At 38.1% G+C, this 21,071-nt stretch overlaps 1 protein-coding gene across 1 annotated transcript in view; it reads left to right on the forward strand.

Annotated features, from left to right (window-relative positions):
• Positions 1–21,071, forward strand: part of LOC150079103 (AP-1 complex subunit gamma-1-like) — a 650,293-nt gene that overhangs the window by 153,785 nt on the left and 475,437 nt on the right. The window contains 1 exon segment of the mRNA XM_090383609.1: positions 18,211–18,309. Within this exon segment, the coding sequence (XP_090239735.1) occupies positions 18,211–18,309 (99 nt within the window).

Below are 21,071 nucleotides of genomic sequence, written 5' to 3' on the forward strand. Positions count from 1 at the left end.
TTCTATTCCATCTATTCTTCTTGTGCAACATATTTCCTTGAAAATAGAATCACCAACAATAACCAACTCTTGTGTGGCTTGTTTTCTGCTTAAATTGTATTTAAGCAGAAAACATGCCCCAGACTTGAGCAGCAAAGCAACAGACACAAAGTAGCTGAAGTGATGTGGCTCATGGGAGGGGAGAACTGATAGGGGGGGATGCTCAAACGTGTCCGAGAATAACAAAATGTACAACTTGTTAAATGTTTGCAGACCTTTCTAGAACAGGATATGATCCAGCCAAGAGGAATGTATTTTTGTGTGTTAGGTGCCGAGAATATGAAGAAATTGGTACCAACTCAGCATTCTGATGGGCATTTATGAGAGTTTTAAGAGTGGGGCAGATGCCCTCAAATAAATTAAAGTGGCAGCCCATCAAGCTCTCAGCTGCCCAACTCAATGCCCATCAGAGCTCACACTTGTGCATCAGAAAACACAGCAGCAATCTCCAAGAATGCTCCACAATGTGCAGGCCACACAAGAGTTGGTTATTGTTGGTGATTCTATTTTCAAGGAAATATGTTGCGCAATAAGAATAGATGGAATAGAATCAGGGTGTGTCTGCCAGGGAAAAAGTAGTTAATGTAAAGCAGATGTCATCTTTTAACATCATAAAAGGTGATATTGCTGTACATGTTGGTACTGATGATATTAAGAGTAGGAGATCTGAGGACTTACATAACAAGTACAGTACAGGCAATTGGGAAAAAGTCATCAGTTAATATTGAATTTGAAATTGTCTGCAATTCTGCCCAGACACGATAGGAGATAGTATGTATTGAGAGCCTTCTTAATCAATTGGATCCTTGAGAAAATGTGCAAGACTCATGGGGTAGAATTTGTCTTAGCTTGGTTTGTGCTTGTTATCCCATCCCTGTTAACAGGGATGGGATACGCTTGAATAGAAGGGGATGCAAGAATATTTGCAGATGCTGTTGAGTAGTGATAGGTGGGTTGGAAAACTGGTAGCTTGTGAGGGATACTTAGACTAATAGTTTAACTAGAGCCACAGACAGAGGTGAAAGTGATCCTTGCATTGCTGATATTGGTACATGCAGCAGCCTGAAAAGCAGTGTCTGGTCAGGCCCTGCTGTGGGGGCGCCTCCGTAGCCAGGTGGGAAGGAGCAGTAGTGAGTAGCACACGCTTCTTGATTAGACCGGGGTTCGAGCCCGTCACCACTAAATACGGAGGATGTGGAAAGGTCAGGGAAATGACCACTGCATATCCCGGAGCAATATGGCCTTAGTTGCTAATGCTCCTAAAAACCAAATAACAACAACAACAGCCCTGCTGTGGATCATCATGGAACAAATTAATATATAAGTTGTGTTAGGGTAACTATGAGTAAGAGCACAAGCAGATATACTTGCATGTACACTAATGATAGGAGCATTGTAAATAAATTTGATGAATTTGAGTAGAAGATCTGCTGTCTTACTTGACAAGTCTGTAATCAAGTCACAAAGGAGGTTAGGCAAGCGAAGGCAGATTACAAGAAATCTTTAGCACAGGATGCTAAGAAAACCAGCAAGATCTTCTTAGTTATATAAACTCTAGAAGGAAGGGGATGAATCAGATTGGTTCACTTGATATCAATGGTTCGAGTGTTGATGATCCTGCTCAGATAGCTGACAATCTGAATGAGTATTTTGCATCTACAATCATACATGAGGAGTTATTAAGGGAGGAGAATGCCAGAAGTTTATCAAATTGTAAGAGATGATTTTCTAATAACTGAGAGCAAAGTGAAGAAGAAATTGTTGAAGTTAAACATGAGAAAGGCACCCTAGGTGGCAAAGGTAGTAAGCAAACCCTTAGCCTCAATTATGAGAGTATCTTTGGACTCAGGGGAAGTCCTCACAGACTGGAGATGTGCAAATGTATCCCCAATTCAAAAAGGGGGCTCTAACAGTGACACTAGTAATTACAGACCAGTTAGTTTAACTTATTTTCCCAGGAAAATAATGGAGTCACTGGTTAAAGATTCATTGCAAGATCATTTAGAAAAGGCTGCAGTAATAATTCAGACGCAGCATGGGTTTGTTAAGGGAAAGTCTTATATGGCAAACTTGCTTGGATACTATGATGTCGTTACAAAAGAACTAGATGCAAAAAATAATTTTGATATCATATACTTGGATTTCAGGTAAGCTTTTGACACTGTTTGGCATGGAAGACTACTGTACAAATTGGAGCAGTATTGATATTAAGGGCAAATTGCTACAACGGATAAAAGGTGGTTGAGTGGGAGAAGGCAGAGAGTAGTAATCAATGGACGCTGCTCTTTGTGGACTAATGTTATTAGTGGAGTCCCCCAGGTTTGATGTTGGGCCTACTGTTGTTTTGTATATATATATATATATATTAATGATATTGATGAAGTTATATCAGGCTTAATGTCCAAGTTTGCAGATGATACAAAGGTTGGTAGGGTTGTTAATGACAGTTATGGCAGTGTGCTACTGCAACAGAAACTAGAAAAGTTGGGCAGATGGGCTGAGAAGTGGCAACTGAAGTTTAATATTGATAAATGCAAAGTACTGCATATGGGTAGAAGCAATCCCAAAGTAACATACCAACTGTGTAGTACTACACTTAGGGTGGAAGAAAATGAAAAAGACCTGGGAGTAATTGTGCAGTCAGATATGAAATTTTTTGAGTAGTGCAGAGCAGGTCATGAGATATTGTCAGTGATATACAGGGATTTTGCTTGTTGGGAAAAGGTGATTATCCCTTTGTATAAGGCGATGTGAAGACACCTTGAGAATCTTGGCAACAAGATTGGCGAAGGCAGTGAAAGGGTGGTCTTATCAAGAAAGGCGTAAGTTCTGCAAATTCCAGCGTCTGGAGACTAGGCACCTGCAAGGTGATCTGATTGAGCTGTGTATAAGACCTTGAATTTGTTTGAGCAGGTTCAATTCTGAATGGATTTTGCTCTTGCTCAGATTACGAACCTGAGGAGAAACAAATTCAAATTGCTGAAAGACAGTTATAGAATAGATGTGTGGAAATTTGCCTTTAGCCAGTGAGTAGTTCATTGCTGGAACAGCCTTCCATCTGTTATTGTGGAAGGTGATAGCTTAAATGAATTCAAGGACAAACTGGGCAAACGGAATGGATGTATTTAGAGCGAAGGGAATGGATGTGTGAAATGGTTTTTTTTTTTTTTTAAGCGATGCTACATAAGCTCACTTTCTTGTATCATATACTTCTACTAATGCTAAGTCTAGATCAATGTTGAAAAAAAGTAACAACAAGTTATGATTAAATTTGAAGGTTGTCTGCAAATCAGGTGGTAGATGACTTTCATCAACCGGCGAAATACCACCACTTTGCTTATTGGAGACTTGAAGTGATGAAACTCATGTTCAGTCTCTAGAGCAAAGTTTCCGGCATCCCCCTCTCCCCATACTTCTCCTTCTACCCATGCACAGTACTAAGCACTATACGTTTTGATACCTTTTGTGTTTGGGGTTTTCATTAAAAAAAAAAAAAAAAACCCAGACAGGATAGGAGGGAACATGTAATGAGAGCCTGTCAATCATTTCGGCCCTGGATAGATTGTGCAAGGCTCATGGGGTCGAATTTTTCTCAGTGTCGTCTGCTTGTTATCAGGTTAAGTGTATCCCATAACTGTAGAAACATAACATAACTGTTTCTATAGTTATGGGATACACTTAAATGGAAAGGTTGCAAAAATATTTGCTGATACTATCGAGGCACTGTTAGGTGGATTGGAAAACTGATAGCTTGGGGGGGGATTCACAGACTGTTAGATTAATAGTAGATGTAGGCAGAGATTAAAGTACTTCTTGCATTGCTTTTATTGGAATGAGCAGCCACCTGGAAATCAAGTTGTTTGGGATCTCAAGAGCTGCTTGGAATCATCATGAAACAAGTAAATACATGGAGTAATTAAGAGTAAGAACAAGTGCATGTATACATGTACACAAATGCTAGGAGCATAGTAAATAAATTTGTTGAATTTGCTGGTCAAGATATCAAAGGTGGATATTGTTGGGATTTCAGAGACATAATGTCACACGGTTGTAAGGAATGCAGAATTTGAATTTGAGGAGTACAATATGTACAGAAAGGACAGACAGGATAGGAATGGAGGCAATGAATCCAGTTGGCATGGATGGACAATGGAAGATGAGTCAGTTTAGTGTGACATTTGTTGGGCCCACTTGGAAAGCAAAAATGAGGGTAGGAGTGTGTTATAGGCTTAATGACTGATGAGTACAATGAAAAACTGTACAGAGAAATAGTGGGTCAATAAATCAGAATATCTTGTAATGGGGATTTGAACTTCCCAGATATTGACTGGAACTTGTGGGTTGGTCACTAGCATACTAGCACTTTTTGTGGATTTATTTTATGATTCTTTTCTACAGCTGCATGTTTGAGAGGCAACCAGCAGGAGTAATACTCTTGATCTGGTTATCAGCAGTGATTATTCATGCATTAAAAATCTGCAGATAAAGGAACCATTTGGTGGCTGTGATCACAGTATACTAATGTGGGATTTTCTTTAAAGATCCATCAGGAGTAAAGGGAGGGATTTTGCTTTCGTAAACGTGACTACAGTGGTCTCAGGCAGTTTTTAAATTCTATACAGTGGGACCAACTGATGACGTTACCAACAGCAAATTCTAAATGGGGTGCATTGAAGGAATTAATCTTGTAAGCTACATGCTTTTCATGCCAACTAAGAAATACTGATTAAGGTTGAGTCCTAAACGTGTCAGATGAACGAATGAGACTTGTGGCAGAGAAGAAAAATGCATGGGATGCATATAAAAAATAACAGACGATGCAGAAGCTTATGGTAGATATAAACTAGTCTGTAATTAAGTTGCAAAGGAGATTACGCAAGCAAAGGCAGATTATGAGAAATTCTTGAGAAGGGATGCAAATAAAAACATCAACGACTTCTTTACTTATGTAAACTCTAGAAGGAAGAAGATAAATCGGATTCATCCACTTGACATTGATGGTTCGACTGTTGAAAATCCTGGTCAGATAGCTGACAGACTGAATGAGTATTCTGTAACTACTTTCACACATAAGGAATTCTGTAGGCAAGTGGAGACCAGAAGCTTATCAAAATCTAACTGGGAGCTAAATGAATTTGTAATAACTGTGAAATGTGGAGGTTGAATTGTTGAAGTTAAATGTATGAAAAGCACCTGGAGTGGATGGGATCTATCCAGTTACATTAAAGGAGTTAGAAAAAGGAAGGAAGCAAACCCTTAGCCTATAATTATGAGAGCACCCTTGGATTCAGGAAGGTCTCCACTGACTGGAGATGTGCAAATGTATCCCTTATTCACAAAGGGAGTTTAAAGGATGACATGAGTAATTACAGACTTGGTAGTTTAACTTCTATTCCTGGGAAAATTGTGGGGTCACTGGTTAAAGAAGCATTGCAGGATCATCTAGACTAGACTGCAGCTATAGTTCACACATAGCATGGGTTTGTGTTAGAGGAAGCTTGCCTGACTAATTTGATTGTATACTATGATGGAGCCACAAAGGAACTGAATACAAAAAATAATTTTGATATCATATCCTTGGATTTCAGGAAAGCTTTTGATACTGTTGCACATGGACGACTGCTGTAGAAATTGGAGCAGTATGGCATTAAGGGCAAGTTGTTGCTATTGATAAAGGGATGGATGAGTGGGAGTAGATAGAGAGTGGACTAATGTTATTAATGGAGTCCCACAAGGTTCAGTGTTCAGCCCATTGTTATTTTCTCCCTTTATCAATGATATTGATGAAGGTATATCAGGCTTAATGTCCAAGTTTGCAGATGATACGAAGGTTGGCAGGGTTGTTAACGACAGTAATGTGAGCATGTGACTGCAACAGGGTCTAGAAAAGTTGGGGAGATGGGCTGAGAGGTGGCAACTGCAATGTACTGCATGTGTAGTTACCACAGAGTAAAACATACCAACTGTGTGGTACTACACTCAGGGTAGTGGAGAATGAAAAGGACCCTGGGGTAATTGTGCAGTCAGATATGAAGTTTTCTGAGCAGCATAGACAGGCTGCCAGAGCAGGTCATGCATTCTTGTCAATGTTATTCATGAAATTTGCTAGCAGGGATAAGGAGATGATTACCCCCTTGTGTAAGACAGTGGCCAGGCCACACCCTGAGTACTGCATACAGATCTAGAGGCCTCATTTTAGGAAGAATGTAGAGCTTTTGGAATGAATACAGAGAAAGGCAGCAAGATTGGTGAGGGGGTACAAAGGGCTGTTTTTGCCAAGAATGACTTAAGTTCTGCAAATTGCAACATCTGGAGCTAGGCACCTGCGAGGTGATCTGTTTGAGGTGAAAAATGCCTTGAATGGTTTGAGTAAGCTCAATGCTGATGGGATTCTTCCTCTTGCTCAGATTGCCTCCTGATGGGGCATAAATTCAATTTGAGGAATGACAGTTGTAGAATAGATGTGCAGAAATTTGCCTTTAGCCAGTGGATGGTTGATTGCTGGAACAAACGTCCATCAGTTGTTGTGGAAGTTGATAACTTAAATAAATTCAAAGAAGAACTGGACTAATGTTTGGAGTGAATGGATGCATGAGGCGCCTCTGTAGTCAGGTGGGAAGGAGCAGCAGTGCACGCTTCTTGATTAGACCGGGGTTCGAGCCTGTCACCTCCAAATACGGAGAATGCGGAAAGGTCAGGGAATGACCACCGCGTACCCCGGAGCAATATGGCCTTAGTTGCTAATGCTCCTAAAAACCAAATAACAAACAAACAAACAATGGATGCGTGAAATGGGAAGTTTTTTTTTTGGTTGATGCTGTATAACCTTTTTTTCTTGTGTCATATGCCTCTACTGATGCTAAGTATTGATTAATTGGTTGGATAAAGACATTGTAGGAATAGCAAAGACGTGGTGTCACTCAGACATAATTGATGTTAAATTTGAATATTGTGAATACAATATATGCAGGAAGGACAGGCAGAAAAGGAGAGGTGAAGGGATTATTCTCTTAGTTAAGAAGCATATTAAATCTAAGACAATGTATCCAGTTGACATGGGTGACCAGTGCAATATTGATTCAATTTGGTTTTGATGTATGGCCTAAAAACTCTGACGAGTATACGAAACAGCAATATAGAGAAAGAGTAGGCCAGCAAATCAGAATGTCTCATAATGGGGTATTTTAAGTTTCCAGATGTTGACTGGAATTTTTTCACACACTTGCAATGCTTTTGTCAATTTCTTGGATGACTGTTTCCTATAGCAGTATGTAAGAAAGGAAGTAATACCCTTGATCTGGTTACCAGCCAGTGATTCTCCATGCATCAAGAATCTGCAGATAAAAGACCCATTCTGTAGCAGTGATCACAGTGAATTAATGTGGAATTTAATTAAAGACTTAACTAATGTCAAAGGTAAATGGAAAAGCTTTTGGTTTTGTGAGAGTAACTGCAGTGGTGTCAGAAAGTTTTTAAATTGCATGCAGTGGGACCAACTGATGATGTTAATAACAGGAAATTATAAGTGGAAAGTATTCAGGGAAATAATCAAAGAAGCTACTAGGCTTTTTATACCAACAAAGAAATATTCTTCATTGCGTAGACCTATATGGATGTTAGTTGAACTATTGAGACACATGGCAGAAAAGAAAAGTACATGGGATGCATATAAATTATCATGTGAGAGACAAGCACTATAGTAGATATGCATTAGCATTAGTAAAGGCACATGATGCAAGAAAGCAAGCTTATATAACATCAGCAAAAAAAAAAAAAAAAAAAAAAAACCCCTTCTCATTTCACCCATCCACTCGCTCCTCCAAATGTATGTCTAATTCTGCCTTCAATCTATTTAAGCTATCAACTTCTACATTGACAGTTGGAAGTTTGTTCCAGCTATCAACCACCTGCTGGCTGAAGACAAATGTTCCTCATATCTATCCTACAACTGTCTTTCCTCAATTTGAATTTATGCCATCTCAGGCGATTATTCTGCACAAGAGGAAGAATCCCATCATCATTAAGCATGCTCAAACCATTCAAGGCTTTTTACACCTCAATCAGACCACCTCGCAGGTACCTAGTCTTCAGACACTGTAATCTTCAAAACTTAATCCTTTCTTCATAAGAGCAATCCTTTGTTCCATTCACTAATCTTGTTTCCCTTCTCTGTACTCATTCAAGAAGCTCTATATCCTTTTTAAAACGAGGCCTCCAGACCTGTAGACAGTACTCAAGATGTGGTGTGACCATTGCCTTATACAAGGGGATAATCACTTCCTCCTTCCTGCTAGAAAAATTCCTGTACATCATTGACAAGACACCATGAGCTATGCTTGCAGCACTGTCTGTACTGCTCAGAAAACTTCATATCTGCCTCCACAATTACCTCCAGGTTCCTCTGTAGCCAGCTGGGCAGGAGCAGCAGTGCATAGCACACGCTTCTTGATTAGGCCGGGGTTTGGGCCCGTGACCACCAAATACGGAGGAGGCAGAAAGGTCAGGGAATGACCACAGCACATCCCCGGAGCAATATAGCCTTAGTTGCTAATGCTCCTAAAAACCAAATAACAAACAAACAATTACCCCCAGGTCCTTTTCATTCTCTATCACTGTCAATGTAGTACCACACAGATGATATGTTACTCTGAGGTTACTGCTTTCCATGTGCACTACTTTACATTTGTCAATGTTAAACTTCAGTTGCCACCACTCAGCCCATCTGTTCAACTTTTCTAGATCCTGTTGCAGTAACATACTGTTATTAGTGTCATTAACAACCCTTCTGACCTTCATATCATCTGCAAACTTGGACATTAAGTCTGATATACCATCATCAATATTATTAATAAATACAGAAAACAACCATGGACCCAATACTGAACCCTGGGGGACTCCACTAATAACATTAGTCCACGAAGAGCAGTGTCCATTGATTACCACTCTCTGTCTTCTCCCACTCAACCATCCCTTTATCCGTAGTAGCAATTTGCCTCCAATATCACACTGCTCCAATTTGTGCAGCAGTCTTCTATGTGCAACAGTATCAAAAACCTTTCAAAGATCTAAATATATGATATCAAATTTATTTTTGGCATCTAGTTCCTTTGTGGCCACATCATAATATCCAATCAAATTGGTCAGACATGACTTCCCCTTAACAAATCCATGCCATGTTCGAACTATAACTGAAGTCTTATCTAGATGCTCCTGCAGTGCTTCTTTAACCGGTGCCCCCATTAATTTCCCTGGAACAGAAGTTATATTAATAGGTCTGTAATTTAATTTCTGTTCCTGGGAAATTAATGGAGGCACTGGTTAAAGAAATGCTGCATTAGTCTGTAGTCAGGTCATGGTGGAGATTAGGCAAGTTGAGGTTTTGTCAGTGATATGCAGAAACTTTTCCAGCAGGGATAAGGAGGTGATTATCCCTTTGTATAAGGCTGTGGTTAGGTCACATCTAGAGCTGTGTATGTCTGGAGGCTTCACTTTAGAAGGATGTAGATCAACTGGAATGGGTGTGGAGAAAGGGTGCTTTTACCTACAAAGGCTTCTGTTTTGCAAATTGCAGCATCTCAAGACCAGGAAATGCACAGTGATCTGAGTTGTTTAAGTTTAAAGCCTTGATTGGATTGAGTAAGCTGAATGTTAATTGCATTCTTCGACTTGCTGAGACTACTCACATGAGGGGCATAATTTCAAGTTAAAGATAGATGGTTGCAGGATAGATGTGTGGAACTTCGCTTTCCACCAGCAAGTGATTGATTGTTGGAACAGGCACCCTTCTGTTGTTGTGGAAGTGAATGGGTTGAATAAATTTAAGGAAGAACTAAAGAAATTTTTGGAGGGTACGGAAGGTGAACTGCATAGATTTTCATTTTTTTTTTTTTTTTTTGCTTATTCCATATAAGCTTGCTTTCTAGCACCATTTGCCAATACTACTACTACTACCATCTTTGAAGTGAAAGAAATCATAGAATGAATACATAATTAGGGCAACTGAAATGAGTTAGCATTAGCATTACTAGAGGCATATGATGCAAGAAAGCAAGCTTATGCAGCATCAGCCAAAAAAAAAAAAAAAAAAAAAACCCTTCCACTTCACCCCTCCGTTCATTTGATGACTGGTAATTGAGATTCTGTTTGAAAAAGTAAGTGGGGCATAGGAGATGAGGGTGGAAATGAGTATTTATAATTGGCTATAAGCCAATTATAAAGGTTCTAGTTAAAGCAAAGAATTAAATAAAATTATTTATGTTTAAATAATAAATCAAAATTAGGATGAAGAAAATTGAAGGGAGGAGCCATTTAGATACAAGCACATCTGCTAGCTGTAAATATATAGTGATCATCATCATCACCAGCCATTTTCAATCCACTGCAGGATGAAGGCCTCACCAGCAACTTTCCAGTTCTTTCTGTTTTGTGCAATGGCCATCCATTTACTACCCACAAACTCATGAATTTCATCTGTCCATCTCCATTGTTGTCTTCCAGGTTTTCTTCTAGCTCCCCTTGGGTACCATTCTGTTATTTTCTTAGTCCATCTGTCATCATGCCTTCGAGCTATGTGTCTTGCCCAAGACCATTTTAGTTCTTTAGTTTTGATGAGGATGTCCTTTACTTGAGTTTGCTGCCTAATCCATATGTTTCTCTTTTTATCTAAGGCCCCGAGTGCCAAGCATTTCTAGTGATCAGGCGATATCTCTGTGATTATAAAGCGATTTCTAAAGTGATAGTGATACACATTTATAGAGTTTAAAGAAAATTCTCTATTGTACATATATATATAGTTGCTGAAAAGTACCAGCACAAAGAATCCTAAGAAAGGAAAGACAACTTTCTTTTATTTATTTTCTAGTTCTACTAACTACTAATCAACTTCCGCTTGGTCACTAGGTGGCACCGTTCCTGCCTCCCCGTGGCGGGGCCGGAAACCTCGGAGGAAAAGCTCTCACTCCCAGGGCTAAAAGGAGCAAACATGAATGATCCAAATATCACAACCACAGATCCCAAAGATCCGACTCCTTTGAGTCGGAAAAATGAGGATAATGAGACAAATGTTACCAAAGGACAAAAAAAGGACATAACATCGCTTCATGCACCTACCTTTCTAGTCCTTCATTCAACATCAGAACAGCCATTGGGAAAACTGTCGCCATTTGTAATCCAAAAATGCCTAGAAAGTGTAGCTGGAACACCAAAAAATGTCAAGAGACTGAAATCAGGTGACATTTTAGTCGAGACAGCCAGTGCCAAACATGCAGAAAAACTGCTTCAGATGAGAACTTTTGGAGGGATCCCAGTAGCAGTCTCTCCCCATAACAGCCTAAATACATCAAAAGGAGTAATTTCTGAATGGGACCTTATTAGTGTCTCAGAAGAAGAAATTAAAAATGAGCTAGAAGATCAAGGTGTCATTGCTGTGAGAAGGATTAATGTAACTAGAGATGGTATACTTACTCCAACTAGAAATTTGATACTGACCTTTAACACTCCCAAACCACCTACATCGGTAAAGGCCGGATATCTAAATTGTAACATCAGACCATACATTTCGAATTCTCTCCGCTGCTTTAAATGCCAAAAGTATGGTCATTCACAAAGGGCATGCCGTGGAGTTCATATCTGTTCCAACTGTGGATCTCAAGATCATGCCAATTAGAACTGTCCAGCCGAGCAACCGAAGTGTCCAAATTGTAAGGGGGATCATTCCGCCTATTCTAAGAACTGCGAATTCTGGAAAAGAGAAAAGCAGATTCAACGATATAAAGTAGAACACTCCGAAGCTAAGAGAACTGTACTGCCGACTATTATAAACAGACCTTCCTATGCACAGGTCATAAAGAATCGGTGTACAATAGAGACGCAAACAGATTTCACAATTCCCCCAAAGAAGTCTATTTCGGATTGGGCACGAGGTCTACTTATCACATCCCAGCCAAAACAAAAAGAGAAAGTCACAAACACACCACTATCTGTACCTCCAAATGCAAAACACTCAGAAACAAAAGCCACAGAAAAACGTAATATCATAAGCCAGAAGCCAACGGAACAAATGGATACAGAATTGACCAATCAAGCAGAGGAATCAGTACTAGAGATTTTTGCGGAAGAAGAGATGGATACCGGCAAACCATATTTTCCAAAGGAAAAACATAAACTTGAAAAGCTTAAAGCAACAGCTAAGAAACAGTCTGACACTTTCTTCAAAACCAAATAATGGGGATTATAATCCAATGGAACTGCAGAGGTTTCTGCAATAATATACACGATATATATGATCTGATTGCACAGCATACCCCGCTGTGTCTTTGCCTGCAAGAAACATATCTCAAACCTCAAGACTCTCCCACAGTAAAGATATCACATACCGTAAAGACAGAGTAACAGGCGGCACAACCCATGGTGGTGTGGCAATTTTGGTAAATTCGCACATTCCTTCCCAAGTTCTTCCACTAAACACAACCCTTGAGGCGGTTGCAGTACGCATAGCCATTAAATCTCTCATAACCATTATAACAATTTACGTTCCCCCAAACCAAGAATTACAACAACAAGACTTGGAAGATATATTAACTCAGTTACCTCCACCCTTCTGTATACTGGGAGACCTCGACGGACACAGTCCTATGTGGGGAAACACAGCCATAGACCGGAGAGGAAAACAGATAGAAAAATGGATAGAACAGAATGACTTAACCCTGTTGAATGATGGCACACATACATACATACATACATGCATCTTCCATCGGGAAGCAGCACAGCTATCAACCTATCATTATGCTCCCCAACATTATTTCCAATACTTGATTGGTCTGTACACAGAGATCCTCTCAGCACCGATCACTATCCAATAATCATTTCCATGATATCAGGAACCACATGTCAGTCACGTAGAAATCCCAAATGGAAAGTAAATGAAGCGGATTGGGAAAAGTATAAATCCATTGTAAAATTAGATGCAGATATTATCAAGCAAAAACCGTTAGATGCAGCAGTACAATATGTAACAAATAAACTAATCCAAGCTGCTGAGCAGACTATTCCAAAAACATCACCACACCTTCCAACACATCCAAAACCATGGTGGAATGAAGAATGTTCACACGCTAAAAGAGAGAGAAATAAAACCTGGAATAATTTCCGAAGATGTCCTACTACAGAGAACCTAGTATTATTCAAAAAGGCACAAGCGCGAGCCAGGTATGTTAGAAGAGCCAGTAGCAAAGCATCCTGGATAAAATTTGCATCCACTTTAACAAGTTCCACATCATCTCAAACTGTCTGGAATAAAATCAGCAAAATGAATGGCAGATACCAGATTAATCCACCTCCAATCCTAAACTGGAATGGACAAATCACCGCACAGCCTTCAGAAATAGCCAATGCACTGGGCGAAACCTTTGCCAAAATATCAGCAACCACATCATATACTCCTAATTTTCAAATATACAAGGCAAGAATAGAAAAACACAAACTGAATTTTTCCACAAGAAATGACGAACAGTACAACCTTCCATTAACTTTCCATGAATTAAGAACAGCTCTGTCGCAGACAAAGCAAAGCACTGTAGGACCAGACCAAATTCACTACATGATGATAAAGGAACTTGACCACCAATCCCAAATGGCATTACTTGAACTATTCAACAAAATCTTTCTAGAAAACCAGTATCCAGATAGTTGGCATCATGCAATAATTCTGGCCTTCCCAAAACCGGGAAAGGATCTTTCTAATCCACGTAACTACCGTCCAATTGCTTTAACAAGTTGCCTAGGCAAAGTTATGGAAAAAAATCATCAACGCTCGTTTAATGTGGTATTTGAACAGTAATAATCTTCTCGACTCGGCACAGCATGGTTTCAGGAAAAATCGCTCAACACTAGACCTACTTATAAAATTAGAAAACAGTATACAGAATGCCTTCATCTGAAAGGAACATCACGTCATGATCTGTTTTGATATAGAAAAAGCTTACGATACGGCATGGAGTTATGGAATCCTTCAAATCCTATACCTCCTTGGTTTACGTGGACATCTTCCTAAATATATCCAAAATTTCTTGCAACACAGGACATTCCAAGTTAGGCTGCAGACAATCCTTTCAAAGGTTTTCATCCAAGAAGAAGGAGTGCCTCAAGGATCTGTGCTTAGCACGACCCTGTTCGCTATTAAAATAAATGCAATAACCGAGCAAATTCCAAGAATCGTTGACGCAGCTTTATACGTTGACAATTTCAGCATTTCCTATCACTCTCAGAATATGCGAAGTATAGAACGGCAGCTACAAGGAACAGTAAACAAAATAAGCAAATGGGCTCAAACAAATGGCTTCCGGATTTCCACACAAAAAACTGTGTGTATACACTTCTGTAGAAAACAAAACCTACACCCTGATCCTGAATTGAAACTTGATGGACATATTATCCCAGTAGTACCAAGCATAAGATTCTTAGGACTTCTTTTGGATAAGAAACTAACATTCCTTGATCACATTAAACAACTCAGGCTTTCTTGCTTAAAGAAATTAAACATTCTCAAAATTCTTTCCGCAACAACTTGGAGAGCAGATCGATATACACTTCTCAAACTTTATCGATCTATAGTTCGTGCCAAACTAGATTATGGAGCAGCTGTTTACGACTTGGCTAAACCAAGTCCTTTGAGATGGTTAGACCCCATACACCACAGTGCACTCCGTATAGCACTCGGCGCTTTTCGAACTTCACCTATACAAAGCCTTTATGCAGAAGCCCATGAACCTTCATTGGAGCTTAGACAACAGAACTTGTTATTGCACTATGCCCTCAAGATAAAATCTATCAGTGTCATCCAAATAGAGATTTTCTGTTTTCATATAACTGGGAAAACTTATACCAAGCCCATCCATGGATGAATCGACCTACCAACATCCGTCTGAAAGATTTACTACTAAGTCGAGAGCTTGATTATGACAACGTAGCTACTGCAATTACACAGACCATTCCACCATGGTGCATAGTTCAACCCATATATGATATGTATTTTCAAACCTGGGGGAAAAACACTCTATCCAGAAAAAACTACCAGCAGTTATATGCAGCATACAAAGAACAATATCCACATCACACTTTCATATATACAGATGGGTCTAAATCAGAGACTTGTGTAGGCGCTGCAATTCATTTTGAGGATCGTACCTTCATCCTACAACTCCCAAAAGAATGCAGTATTTTTACTGCTGAATTACAAGCCATTTCAATGGCTATAAACCAAATCAAACATAAACAGATAGCAAACAGCATTATTTTCACGGACTCGCTTAGCTCTGTTACTGCCTTGCAGAACGCAATTACCAAAGGACACCCAATCCTACAACATATCCAATTTTCAGTATTAAAGGTATTACAAAGAAATCACAATATCAGAATCTGCTGGATCCCAGGCCACACAGGAATAACTGGAAATGAAAGAGCAGACAAAGCAGCAAAAGAAGCTTCCACATCTGATTATGCCTTTCATACAATGCCATATACAGATTACAAGGCCTTGATCCACCAAAGGGAATAAAACAATGGGAAAAACACTGGCTAGATCAGACTAACAACAAACTTCGCCTAATAAAAGAAACACTTCGACCATGGTCTACTAGCTTCCGATCAAATAGACAGGAAGAAGTGATCCTCGCTCGATTGCGAATCGGGCATACACATATGACTCACTGTTATCTACTCAGAGGTGAAGACCCCCCCCTTCAATGCCAAAACTGTCAAGTTCCGCTGACTATACAACACTTCATGGTGAACTGTCCAAAATTTCATAGAGAACATCAAAGAGCCTTTCAATCAATAAAGAATAAACAAAACAATCTAATGCTTAAAACAATTTTAGATGACCGGCCAAATATAACCGAAGTTTTCTGCTTCCTTAAGTTAACTGGATACTTTCAAAACATATAAAATTAATAGTACACCTTTTATAGAGAAGCTACACAAATATATATAGCAAAGTCTTGGTTCTGCCGTAAACCACAAGTAAAGTAAAAAAATGCTGATATACAAAACTCCTATCTAGGCTAGGTGCATTATAGCCTAAGCTGCTCATGCGCCAATAGCTTGCAAATAACAACAACAACAACTTTTTATCTAACAGTCTGATTCCCAGTATAATTCATTCCATTCTTCACTGTAGATCTCAGCTTCTCTTCCATTCTTTTGGTGAGTGCCCGAGTTTCACTTCAATAAGTGAAGTGAAGTGACAAGTTTTACTTGTCACTTCACTACCTAAATCAAATTATTTAGGTACTCTCCATTCATATCGACTCCTTTCTGCGACCAGTCTAATCTTCTGAAAGCTTCCTCAAGGGCAGCAGTAAACAACTTTGGAGATGTTGTGCCTCCTTGTCGATCTCCTTTCTCCATTTTAAGTTTGCTACTGTCTTTGTCTAGTCTAATAAAGGATGTAGTGTTCTCATATATTTTCTTCAAAATCATAATATATGGGGTATCTATGCCTTGTCTTTCCAGTGCCCGAAACATTGCCTTATGCTGTATGGAGTCAAATGCCTTTACATAATCCACAAATGCCAGGCATAATGGTGTTTTATATTCATTTGCTTTCTCCATTAGCTGTGATATTACATGAAGGTGATCCATAGTTGAGAATCCTGTCCTAAAGCCAGCTTGCTCTTTCGGGTGATTCTTATCACGTATTCTTTCTAATCTGTTAGTAATGACCCTTGTGAACAACTTGTAGATGTGGGATAACAAGCTAATTGGCCTATAATTTCTGATTTCTTTCACCAGTTCCAAAATTTCCTATAGTTTCCCTTTCTGCACTGTTTTGTCTCTTTCCAACCTTAGCATTGAAGTCCCCCATAATGATAACGTAGTGAGTTTTCTGTTCATCTAGAAGATTCTCATTTCAGTGTACATTTCTTCAACCTCTTCATCATCGTGGCTCGATGTTGGTGCATAAATCATTATAACCTTTAGCTTATACCTCTTAAAAATCCTGAGTAGTAGTCTTGACACCCTTGCTGATATACTTTTGAATTCCAAAATGTTGTTTTTTATATCGTTATGTACCAGAAAGCCAACTCCACCTTCGCTCCTTTCACTGTTTCCATTGGTGTACAGCAGATTTCCACTCGATAAACTTATAAGTGATTAATTTCTTCTTCTTGTTTCAGCCAAACCGATGATATTCCAATTCACATTTTCTAATTCCTTTTCCAGCTCTAATATCCTGTCTTAGGTGATGAGCAATCTTAGGTTGTAACAGGCCAAGTTCAGTTTCCATGCATGGCAGCACTGGTCATACCCAGAGATTCTTAGTGCCCTCTGCTTCCATTCTTATCCTCTCTCTCTGCCGTAAGAGGGGGAGTGAAAGCTGTTGGGGACTGAGGGCCATTTGTTTCGTTGTGCTGTCATGTGCTGGAGGGTTTTGTCTTTTCCTCTTCACACTGACCAGGCATCTTGAAGAGAACCGCTCTACACGTTCGTTGCCACCTAAGTGACGTAACAGGGCTTACCATCGAGAAGGTGTGCGTGAGAGGATTTTAGGGAGGCAGGCCAACCGGACTTCTCCTAAATCTTCTGAAATAGAAAGATATTGGATCCATCAGTGTTTTAGACTGAGTGTCTGATAACACAGAGAATGTTTGTTCCCCTCTAAGCCCCTATATAGTTACACAGTGGTTAAATATTTATTATTTAAAAAGTTAGTTTTTAAACCAAAATGATGTAATCTGAATATATCTGCTTTATCAATGTACTTTTATGAGTAGGAATCTGCATTAGCACATGAGATAGAGAGATTGTAAAATTCTCCCTCCTGCTCTGTTAGCTTCCTTGCAGTATTATTTGCTGAGATTTAAGGGTTTTAAAAAATTATTTATATTGGAAATTATTATTTATTATATATTTATTTATGTATAAATGTATTTATATTTTTATTTATATATATTTATTATATATTTATTTATGTATAAATGTATTTATATTTTTATTTATATATATTCATTATTATTAAATATTTATATTGGAGATTATTGATATTTGGAAAATTATTAATTTAAAGTGTTGCGATGCTACATATAAGATTTTCTTGGTAGATTTATCTAATAATGATTAAATTTTTACATTTTAATAATGCTTTTCTCAAAAGAATATGCATTTTTCTCTTAGGTGGCAACAAATACAGAAAGCAGTAAAAATGTGGGTAATGCTATTTTATATGAAACAGTGTTATCTATTATGGATATTAAATCAGAAAGTGGATTAAGGGTAAATATCATTAAAATCATTTACTTTTATATTCTGTAATGGTTGGATGGAATTTTTTTTTTAATGATCTCTTTTCAAATTTTTATGAGTTTTAATCGCATACACTCTTTATTTCTTGTTATTGAACTTCACCATATACATAAATTCTTAGTTTGCATTGAATTATTGAAGCTGCAAGATATGTACTGCAAGGTTTCCTCTTATTCTGAAGGAATGTGGAGGAAACCTTGCAGTACATATCTGTCTAATACCAAGAGGAATCTTTTCCAATCATTTTATGTAACCTATCTATATATGTTTCTTGTATATATATATACAAGAAACATGTTTGTTTTCAGAACAGATTTGTTCTGATAAACAAACTGTATCTGTGTCTGTCTTTTCAGACAGACACAGATACAGTTTCTGTCTTTTCAGACAGACACAGATACAGTTTGTTTCTGTGCAAAAAAAAAAGAAATGTTTGACGAACATGTAAATAGAATTATTCAAATTTTTTATCTCATGTGCAATAAAAATTACAAACATGTACAAAATTACAAAAATTATCAAACTACAAAAAGAGAGGGGACAGGCATAACGTCATCAAGTTTTACCTTTTGAGCATTGTTGTCAGAATTAACTCTCCAACTGATAAGCACACCGCTACGGAAGTTGAGGACTGGGGGAGATTTAGAAGGGGTTTTTTGCAACACATCGCAAAATTTCTTTGCAGCTGCAGAATCGACACTGCCAGCTTCACCACATACTTTAATGTTTTGGAAACCAGCGTGATGCTTCAACCTATTAAATCACCCATTGCTTGCCACGAAATTGGCTTGGGGTTTGCTGTGCTTATCGTTATCTTCATAAATACTTCTTGCTTGAATTCACTTGCTTCTGAATATGATTTTCCATCTATATTATTAATAGCTTTTCCATCTTTGATATAGCACCTGAACGCTGTTTTGTGATCAATGTTGGGGCGCACTGTCCCTGGTGTGGAATATGTTGATCCCTTAACATGTTCTTTTATATGCACACTGTCCCTTAAAATAGTATTCACTGTTGAAGCAGAGACCTAATTCCGTGCAATAGATGACAAACTTTGTCCTGTTTCATACTTCTTAATTAATCATCTTCATTTCTAAATCAATTTTGTTTCGTTTCCCAGCACTGCCAGCATTTGGACTTTCCATTGGTCCCTTTTCCTTTACCATTGTAATAAGTAAATAGGAATGAAGAAAAGATTCTGAAAATTTATTTATGTATTTTTTATGATTGAAGATTTCAGTGAAGGGGAACACATTTCACCATAATAACATAAAAACACAACCAATTCCAGTTATCGGGATTACTACAAATGCAATAAGATCCAGTTTACTACACATTTATAGTTAGATGCATTAACAGAAAACCCATTAAACTGGAAAGTGAAAATTGGTTTTATTGTTTTATGGTAGTGACCTCCAGAAATGTGTTTTAGAAAAATATCATAAAGGTATTCAAAATTGATTCTTATTAAGGTACATATGATAACAATGAAAAAAAAAAAAAAAAAGGGTAGCGTTCTATTATAAAAATTACCTTTCAGAGTGATAAATAGCTTAGTTATATAGCAAAAATTTCAACTTCCGAGGTCTTGGAACGAATTGCCAAAAAATAATGTGTTATTGGGTTTACATTATATTTTCACGATACCTCCATTTATTCCTATGGGATGCAAAATACGTTTCCACGATGATTTTTTTAAGTTTGCACAGACGGGAAAAAACTTAAATATAGTTGAATTTCCATAAGTCAAGTATTACGTAAGTCAGGGAGTGGCTGTATATATATTTTTTTCAGTATATTGATTAAGGTTTTAGAATTAGTATTAGCAAAAACAGTAAATTTCTCCCTGGCTGAAAGTAGATTTATATATATTTATTCTGCAACCATCTCTTTCCAATTTAAATTTGTTTCCTTGTGCTTGTCATCCAAGGATGAGTAAAGGCGACATCAGAATTTTGTTTCCTCAACCCATTTAAAGTCTTAAACACTTTAATTAGGTCTCCTCCATGCAGATGTATAATTCCAAAAGCAGCTTACAAAATCCGAGCTTTTCTTAGTAAGAGTTCCTTCTGGTGCTGTTAACTAATCTTATTTTCCTTCTTTTACTCATTCTGAGAGATTTACATTCTTCCTAAAATGAAGTTTCCCTGTATGCATCATTTAAGATGTATTCTAAGCATTGCTTTATATTATGGGATAATTAATGATTTAAAATTTAACATGATTTCAGGTAGAGGCAGAGAATTCTTTAAAGAGAGACAAATGCATACATTAGCATTAGTTAAAGCATATGATGCAAGAAAGCAAGCTTATAAAGCATCAGCCAAAATAATAAAAAAAAAAACCCTTCCCATTTCATCCATCCAGTCATTCCAGACGTTTGTCTAGTTCAGCCTTAAATTTATTTAAGCTATCAACTTCCACAGCAACAGATGGAAGTCTGTTCCAGCAACCAACTACCCGCTGGTTAAAGGCAAACTTCTGCACATCTATTCTATAACTGTCTTTCCTCAATTTGAACCTATTCCCCCCTTAGGTTCTTAATCTGAAAAGGTGGAAGTATTCCGTCAGCATTGAACCTGCTCAAGCCATTCAAGGCCTTATACACCTCAATCAGATCACTTTACAGGTGCCTACTCTCCAACTTACTAAGTTCTGCAATTTGCAGAACTTAATACTTTCTTGGTAAGAGCACCAATCTTGTTGCCTTTCTTTGTACTCATTCTAGC

Source organism: Mastigoproctus giganteus, chromosome 10 (assembly GCF_048544385.1).
Source record: "Mastigoproctus giganteus isolate SK-2022 chromosome 10, ASM4854438v1, whole genome shotgun sequence".
Classification (NCBI taxonomy): Eukaryota; Metazoa; Arthropoda; class Arachnida; order Uropygi; family Thelyphonidae; genus Mastigoproctus; species Mastigoproctus giganteus.